Here is a 9,587-nt window from a genome sequence, read left to right on the forward strand (position 1 = left end):
AATAGAAGAATTTGCAAATAATCATGCCATGTAACTGAAATATGATGAATTCGTGCTTCAATAAAACTGCAGTTAATAATCTGAATGGTTTAGCATGATTACTGAAAGGGAAAAAAGAACATCTACCATTTCGGATGAAGATAACACACCTATCATATACAAAAAGCAAATCTATCATCAAATGGATCCTTTAGTGTATTTCTAAGCAAAAATATGCTCTGCTTCAATCATGCTGGTACCACCTCATTATATCTGTCCAGAGATTAAAAAATAAGTTTAAAAAGGAAACATTAGTCAGAAAGGACAATGTAATATGCCACAAAGCATTCATTGGCAACAAGTTGCAGGACACCAACACATCAAGCCATGAAATTGTTAGTAAAAGAGCTCACAAATTGGCTAAAAATTTTCCACTTATCTTTGAATATTCTAACAGATATAGATAATAGACTTAAGACACACCCAAAAAGGCAATATCATGATCATCGCCTGATAAAACGTGGTTATCTGCAATTACCCATGAATGACCTGATAAATGAGGTCATCTACAATTACTCAAAAAAAAATATGAATGGAACTATGATTTGTCATCAAGGAAAACATGCACATGTATGCACGCGCAAGCACAAACACACTAATCATGATCACTATAATAGGGTTATCTACAATTATTCAGGAACAAATCAAAGGTTCACGATCAAGGAAAGAACGATCATGCACATGACACAAACAATATTCATGTTCAATGCATAGACCAACATTAGCTCAAATTGAAACGAAGAATTTATGATGGAAGGCATTAAGAATGACGGCAGAAAGCCGCAGTAATATATCAGGCAACATAGACCAACATTAGCTAATTGAAAAGACAAAAAGGAAAACTACATAGCAGGGTAGCAGGATGCTCTCGACTGTTGATTCTTGAGTTAAGATACCACATAATTTAACATGATAAAAATCACAACCCTGTACAATGTTGTTGACCGGACACCATAAAAAGCATGCAGACCTTTGTAGTGTTCTTATTTAAGACAAAGCTAACTCCCTTTTCGCCAAATCAAGTACCAAGGCTTTGCAATTCCACGAGAACAAAAGAAGAAGCGAAAATAAAGATAAATACAGAAAGGAAGGTGTGAACGGTTCAAGACATCCCAGACCAAGACTAGGGGAGCCGATTCCGCTCTATGAAAAGAAACGCAAATCCATACCTGATGCGAAACTGTAAATCCCTTGGATCAAAACCAAACTCGCGATGCAGAAGCTTAGCAAGAGCATCGACAAAGATTTTCCTCCGCTTCATGTCTCCTTCCCACTCTTGATCAAACCCTACAACCACTCATTCTCCTCAAGAAAAATCACAGATCTTCAAGTAACCATCAAAGATGAAAACCCAAAATAAAATTAAAAACAAAAAAACGAAAAGGAAATCGGATCATTTCAAGAAAACCAAACATAAATCCGGGAATCAAAGAAACGAGTTCAAGAAAACCCTTAAAACAATGAACATTATAGATCTAGCGAGAAAACCCTGAGATAATCTGACCTGATTTTCGGAGAAGAAGGAATCCGTGAGGCCATGAAGATCATTTCAGCCTCGATACCTCGGAAGGGACTAGGGTTCATGGAGAACGAAAAGGGACGAAGAGCCTTGATGCCGGAGAAAAAGAAGCGAAGCTTGAGAGTAGAGAGCAAGAACGAAGTGAGGCTTCTTCTGGACGGAAACCAAAGAACGTGCGGGTGATGTGGAGACTATTTATACATGAAACTCCAAAGAGATGAATCCAACGGCCAGCAGCCCATCTCTTTCTTTTATTACCAAGTGACGTAATTACCCCTCATGTTTCTCGATGATGAATTTAAATTTTAAACGGGATTTATAAGTGTTAATGTTATTATTATATTAATCAGCATGTGATTTGTTAGTCTGGTAAATGTTAATGATACCTTTAACATTTGCGATGCTTATCACCTATATATATATATATATATATTAATCAGCATGTGGATATATATGTCGGAAACCATCAATAAATTTATAAGAGAAATATATAGTAAATGCATAGATTTCAGTCAAACAAAACAACCTACATGCTCTTGTATGCAAAGTTGTATAGTAAAACCATGGATGCAATTGAAAACATTCCCATTAAATATCCCAAAAAATATGATGAAAGCTTTGATTTTTCGCCAAAAACATTGGCATTATCTTAAATGCCTTTATGAACATCCAGACTATCAAAATACAACCTCAAACATTACCCAATGTCCTTAATAATGGACTCTCCGTCCATGACTCCATACCAATCATTCAGTCCTATATAGTATATACTCCTCCACCAACTCATCACTCAAACCCATTCTAAAAACCAGAAAAACCAATAAATCTTTTATCCACTCACATCCATCACGGGAACACCAAAAAAGACAACTTCACGTGACCACATCTCTGCGCTGGATCTTGACCCAAAGTCCACGTCCAGGAACCCCTGCATGTAATACAAACATCACGTAGTACCTCGGCGGCGCCACCTCCGGCGATGGGCGGGCGCTTTAACCATCACCTCATAAACGTAGGCGGAACACTGCTCATCCCTTTCTCCTTCCAACACCACCACTCTTTGGTTCATCCCAAACGAGTGCGTGCCAAACGCCGGCACCACCACCACCACCTCCACTACCTCTCCTCCCACCTTCCTCTCCTTCACTGTAAACCTCACCCCCATCTCCTCCCCATACCCCACCACCGTCGCCGGAACCTGTCCGGACCCCCCTCCCCTTTCTCCGGCCCACACTGCCACCACCTCCGGCCGGAGACCATCAAGACTCGCACTCAAATACGGCGGGTGAAACGCCTCCAAGCTCAACTCCGTAGGGAACATCACGTTGGTGAAGTTATAGCACACGTGCGGGTTGCTCCCGCCGACGAGCACCCGTCCGTACGCGTCCAGAACCGCCGACGAGTGATACAGCCTCGGTATCGGAGACCGGTTCATGAGCCCGAACCGGTTTCCGGCCGGTTTGTTTGGGTTGTAAAGAACCGGGACGGTGACCGGGTCTCTAGCCAGCTCCCACCCGGCCGTCCCCGCCTCCGCGCCATTCACCAAGAGCACATCGCCTGTCGGAAGGACAACCATGTCGCCCATCACACGTGCGGTCGGCATTTCCTCCATGGCCCACGTGGGGTTCTGATCCAGCGGATAGATCCTCTCGCACGTGCGCGCCGCCGGATAGAACGTGCCGTTCAGCACTGCTTGGAAGGACCCGCGAGGGAGCGCCGCCGCAGATAAGGATCTCCGGGGAGTGAGAAGGTGGACGGAGAGGGAGCAAGACGGATGAGCCGGAGCTTGGGTAGTTTCTTGGCACAGTGTCGGGGATCGCCGGAAGGTGGCGGAGAGGGTAACCATTGTGGGAGAGGTCGAGGAAGACAGCGCGCGTGTTGGCGAAGACGAAGAGAGTACCGTCCGGGAGGAGATGGACGAAAGGATAGAGGTTGTTCTCGGCGTCGGCGTCGCGGGTTTCGTCCAAGAAAGGGAAGGACGTTAATGGCCGGATGTGATCTTTATGGAAGAACTCGTAGTTGAACTGGCGGCGGCCGCCGACGATGATGACTCGGCCGTCAGGGAGGAGTTGGTTGGTGGAGTACCAGCGGCGGGCGGAGAGATAGGCGGAGGTTTCGGACCAGTCGGAGTCGGAGGTGAAGAGACGAATGGTGTGGTCGCCGTCGTTGAAGCCACCGGACTGGAAGAAGGAGGAGTTGGGGAGGAGGGAGCCGGAGGAACACCAGGTGTCGGTAAGGATGGAGAGAGGATGGAGAGAAAGGGAAGGGAGGTCGAGGAGGATGGAGTGGGCGGTGCAGTCGGTGGTGAGAGCGAGGTCGGAAGGGTCTTGCCGGCAGTGGCCGGCGGGTAAGAAGATGTTGGAAGGGCCGAAGTCGGTGCGGTCAAAAACGAGGAGCTTGTCGCCGGGGAGGACCTGCATGTGCATGGCTGAGATGCCGAGGCTTGACTGGAGTAGCTTCCAGTTGCCGGCGATGGACGGAGGGTATTGAGAGTAGGAAATGGATGGGAATGTGGAGAGAAAGATGAGGAGGAGAAGAGAGAGGGAGATGGTGGTCGCCATTGGAGGAGGAGGAGGGGAGTTCAAAGTATGATGTAGGCCATTGTTGGTCCTAGATGGAATTCACCTATTCGGTAAATAGGGGGCACTTTGTTGGGTACAACAGGCAAAGAAAGGAACAATAGTTTCTTCCATGTGGCATTCTCAATCATAGATAATAAAAAGGATGCCAACTAGACATGGGTTTAGTCAAAGCTTGTTGATACCATATAAGATGGTGATGAATATGTGAAAATTATTACATTTGTATCCGTCATGTCCAAGGGGCTTATAATCGCAGTCGCGAAAGTATTTCCTTCTTCCTTGTATACATATTGGTTGCACCACTTGGAAGCCAATTTTATGAAAGGGAATGTCAGACTTGAGAAAACATTGAAAGTAAAGTATTGGTTAATAATAGTGAGAGTTGCTTTTGCATATACTGAAAAAGAATTCAACAATGTTGTCACCAACTGTTAACCACATTAGCGGATGCACATAGTTGGTTGCTTCAAAAATCCAGTCTGGCACACTTGGCGGATTACATGTTCAAAGGTGAGTGATAGGGAGAGATGTATTCAAATGTCACCGAGTTGTTTAATACTAGATAAAAGAGGCACACCATCACCCTATGACAAACATGGTAGACTAGGTCAGGTATGCTATAGTAAGTTGCCCACTTAACAAGGGTAGTTTCCGTTTAATTGCTAGTGTTTTTACTTAAATATACATGTTCTTCTTTAATATTTCTATACTGTCCAATGAGCAAAGGTTCAAGCTAATGATCATATTATGCAACCGAAGTGAACATTCTCAAAATTGGGAGGCATATCTATGTTTTGAAATACATAGTATGATTGAAGAAATCATTGAAAAGTCTCTCAACAAAGTCGTCAAGGGTTCCAACGATAACCATTTCGAGGTGGTTGAATTGAATAACTACTGTGTCATTTTGCTTTCTCGGGTATGCTCCTGTCACAAGTGGCAAGTTTATGGGCAAATGCAGACATACACAAATATTCATCTATAAGTTGATGACTACTTCATAGTAGAGGCTTACCAGTAGGCATATACCGAAGCTATTTTCCCGAAACTAGATAATGACAAACCGAATGGCAAAGGGCATGAATTACTTCTGTCGCCACCGATCACCACGACACTTGTGGGTCTGCCAAAGCTGAAGCGAATAGAGTCACAAGCATGAAACATGCGAGAATTATGATGCAATTGTTGTCTAGATACTTGATATAATCATAGATCCTATAATGCAACGATAGTTGACTAAGGTCAAACGCTATCTTTTCTGAATATGGAACCTATATCTGCATCTCAAGTGCTATTTTAAGTAGGTACATATCTACTTAAACGATAATATTTCTTAACAAGCAAAAACAAATATTGTTATAAGGAAACAAGCAATTTTAAGTGGAAAAAACAAGTTTTAAATGAAAACAAGTAACGTTAAGCAGAAACTACTAGTTTTAAATGAAAACAAGTAATTTCAAGTAGGAATGTACTTAGGTGCACAGTAATACTTCTTAAAAAATGGAAACAAGTTGAATTCATAGAAAAGTTAGCCACATATGTAAATACATGTCCACATATGTGAAAGCATCCGGGGAGTCTAAGACGAAGATTGTCAACATAAATTTCAAAGGTGGTAAACCAAATCCTAAGACTTCTTTGGGACATTGGAAGTTTGACAACCTCGGGCGATGCCATCCATCAATATGCGAGCTATCAATCAATATGCGAGCCATGAAATGAAAACGCATGTGCGGAACATCGGTTTGGGAAAGACGGAGTTTCTCGCCATCAAGGATTTGTTCTATGAATTAAGCAAGTGACCTAGACTGAACAATCAACACTATATACCTTTTGATGTGGGCAATTGTGTTCGTGAATGATGGAGTACTCTTCTGTGCATGTATCTCTAAGTTCAATTGCCAAACATATATTGAATAGTTCCCTCTGTCGATAGGACATGTATTGGTTATGCCAAGGGGGATGAAAATAGTAACACAGTCATACACAAAAACATTGTTTACCATGTTTGATGGCATCTTCATCATATGTTAGGCTCAGAGAAGAGGAATAATTAATATACTCCTTCTTTCCTTTATCAAACACGAGGAGGTGGAAGTGTTCATTCAGTATGATTGGTAAACGGATGAGCTCAAATCTGCGAAATGGCAAACAACTTCCTGAACCAAGATCAAGGCATCTTCAACATTGTGCTCTACCTTGGACATTAACAGTGCTAGTGGGCATGATATTGCCACAAGCCTCTTGTATGGGTATGGTTCTTTCTTAAAATTGTCAATGATAATCGAAACAAATACGTCCATGACATCATCGGGGACCATATGCTTCCTCTCCATCAAGCTGTAGACATGTGATTGAGTCGTATATGACAACTTTCTCTTCCACATAGTAGTCCTATTGAGTCAGAGCACGAATAAAATCATTATTAAGCGAGAACAGAAATGTTTAAGTAGAAATGAAGCCGGTTAAGCAATAAGAATAATGTTTAAGTGGAAACGAAACCGGTTAAGTAAGACTAGTAATGTTTAAGTAATTAAGTAATCGTTTAATTGATTACAATAAATTTTAAGCAGAATACTTACTTGTTGATCTGACAGTTTAGAAACATACTTGAGGTCTTCTTCCCAATATCTGAGCCATCATGTAATGTGGTAGCCACTTGTTCTCACAGTGGCTTTATCATATCACCAGGACCTTCAGCAAAACCAACAATTAATGAGCTATCAATAATTATTAAGTTGAAACTAGTTTGCATAAGCAGAAACACAATAGTTTAAATGAAAACCGTTTAAGCTAAACGGTAAAAACATCTTTAATGAGAAATAATTTTTTTCATTGATGCAACACAATCTATCTAAACACAACACACACAATTTTGATGTTCTCCCACACACCACAACACTGGATATTGTTTGGGAATCATTTATATACATAAAAGGACCAACAAATACAACTGAAACAAGAAAAAACTGAAAGTAAAAAACAAATGTTTATGGAGGATATAACGATAAGATATAGATCATGTTTCTGGAGATATACTATGCCAGCATTCCAAATTACAGGCCAAATCACACACAACTACATAGGAACTAAATAAAAAGCCTTTAATTACAAAACCCTAGAAACAAAAAAAAGGATAAAAACAACCCTACTACCACCAAGAATCCTTCAGTGATTGTCATGTTGTTTTACTACCTTAAGGTACGGCTTTCGTTGATTTAGGAATGGAGAGATGGTGTGAAGGAAACAATGGAATTTCTTGTAAAATACTTCTCAAGACCTTCAACGTTGAACAGAGAACTTCATGGTGTCAAACAAACGCAGAGAAGGAAAACTCTTTTGTCTTCTTCCCTCTCACAACATAAAAGGCCAAGTGAGAAAAGGCACAGACAACAACCATCTAGCCTCTCTCGGGATTCATAATCGCCTAAACCAGCTGTTCCCAATGTGGAGAGATGGTAACAAGAATGGACGACTGTGTCGGGGTATTTTTGTCTTTTCCCTTAAAACATTACAGTGTTAGTACCAGTGTGGATTTAAATTAAATGAACAACAATGATAAATGAGGGACCTTCTATGAATATTGAAAATTAACAAGGTTTTCTGTGAATAGCCAAACTTGAGGGGGCTATTTGTTCATTTCCCGTCTATTTAATTAATATATTATACTATACATAATATAATAATACATATACATATATTATTACTTAGGAATAATAATATATTTATTTATTTTATTACTTTTATTGTTTTTTAACTATAAAATCAATAAATAGATTTATTGATTTTTAGTTTAATATATAAAATTGTATAACATACATAATATCATATTATAGATATTATACTTATTGAAAATGACATTTTTATTTTTTATCATTTTGTCTATCTTAATTATATTTTAATTATTTATTATTATTTTCCATACATATATAGATAGACATGATTTTGTGTATTTTAATTTTTTTTGTTTACTTTTATTGTTTTACATACATACATATGTACATAATTTTCTATATCATTAGTTATTATTTATTAAATTTATCTAATAACATTGGTGTTTGGTTAGTGGTTAAATGATTGTTTTTAAAGCCCTTAGCTTAAGCACGGTCATCCATACTGGTTTTCATTGAATTGAAGCTGTGGTTTTTTTATTATTGTATGCAGTAAATATATATTTAATTGTAAAAGAATTAAATATTTATTAATTTAATTTTTTAATATTGGTTAATAGTTATTAATTCACACGCAATGTTAGTTTAATCTTGATTTCATATAAACTTTATTAACTCTTGCAAACTCATGTGAATAATTAATATATTTAATTGTGAATAATTAATTGTTTTTATAATAAAAAACATGGTTAATAAACAATGGTCATATATATATATATATATATATATATATATATATATATATATGTGTAATATTTATTCTTTTATAAATTCTTTCAACTTAATTATTTGGATGGTACCAAATCATGCATGCATGGATTGCGACACCAATGCCATAAATATTTGGTTTGAGAGAGTAATTGTTTTTAATCGAGTCACTCAAATTTACTTTATTTTCAAATTGATCATCAAATTTACTTTATTTGCCATGTTTTTCGACCCTTTTTTCTTAGGTGGCAATAGGAAAGATTAGTTAATTTAAAATTTACATGTTGGCAAGGTTGGTTGGAATGCACAAAATTTACATGTTGGTAAGGTTGGTTGGAATGTACATGTTTTACATCAACTAACACATCATATTATACACAACCACATCATACTAGAGATAGCCACATCACCTTTGTCTTCTTCAGTAGAGTCTTTACCTCTGCCAAATTTGGGCGCTAAGAAGCCTTGGGCCATCAACCTTGAGAGCACCGTGATTCGCACAATAGGCCACGATGAGCACACTGTGGACTATTCCAGTGCTAGCCACATCCTGAGCATCCCCATCTTTTCTTCAACCCCTCATGTGGAGTATCTCCTCCTAGCTTGTCACCCTCAAGTACCCCTCCTTATCGTCCACTACCTTCTCCTTTCCACCATCGCACCCACTCTTCCCTCGGCCGCCTTCCCTTTGACCACTCCGATATTTGGGACCGCTCATCTCCCGCCTTCTCATCCTTCGTCTGCACCTACTTCTAGTTCCTTGACCTTCGATCTGTCTCCACTAACCTCGCTCCCACTGACATTCATAATATTAAATACTTACTAATAATAACCTTTTATTTATTTTATTTTATTTTTAAAATTTTTATTATATATGTATAAAAGTTGGATGGATGGAAGCACGGCCAGCGACCACGGAGTTGTTGAAAAAACTGAGCTAAATTTGCCTCAGTTGCATTTGCATTAATTATTTATGACATTTATTTATTCTTATCTTTTACACATGGTCCCCTTTAAAAATCTGAAATCTCCTATGCTTCTCCTCAAACCAAGTTAAATATAAATTTA

General features: G+C 39.1%; 1 protein-coding gene and 1 long non-coding RNA gene across 2 annotated transcripts; both read right to left on the reverse strand.

Moving 5' to 3' along the window:
- Positions 1–208: 208 nt before the first annotated feature.
- On the reverse strand, positions 209–1,709 carry LOC120270672. Its single transcript, XR_005539663.1, has 3 exons — positions 1,544–1,709; positions 1,209–1,326; positions 209–252 (listed from the first exon to the last, which is right to left on the reverse strand). It is a non-coding gene; the product is annotated as an uncharacterized LOC120270672 (long non-coding RNA).
- A 795-nt stretch (positions 1,710–2,504) lies between these two features.
- On the reverse strand, positions 2,505–4,412 carry LOC120270754 (aldehyde oxidase GLOX-like). The gene is given in 2 exon segments (XM_039277828.1): positions 2,505–3,269; positions 3,271–4,412. Coding segments are annotated over 2 exon segments (1,614 nt in total). The 5' UTR covers positions 4,120–4,412.
- Between the last annotated feature and the right edge of the window lie 5,175 nt (positions 4,413–9,587).

The sequence above is a fragment of the Dioscorea cayenensis genome, chromosome 10 (genome assembly GCF_009730915.1).
Source record: "Dioscorea cayenensis subsp. rotundata cultivar TDr96_F1 chromosome 10, TDr96_F1_v2_PseudoChromosome.rev07_lg8_w22 25.fasta, whole genome shotgun sequence".
NCBI classification, from domain to species: Eukaryota; Viridiplantae; Streptophyta; class Magnoliopsida; order Dioscoreales; family Dioscoreaceae; genus Dioscorea; species Dioscorea cayenensis.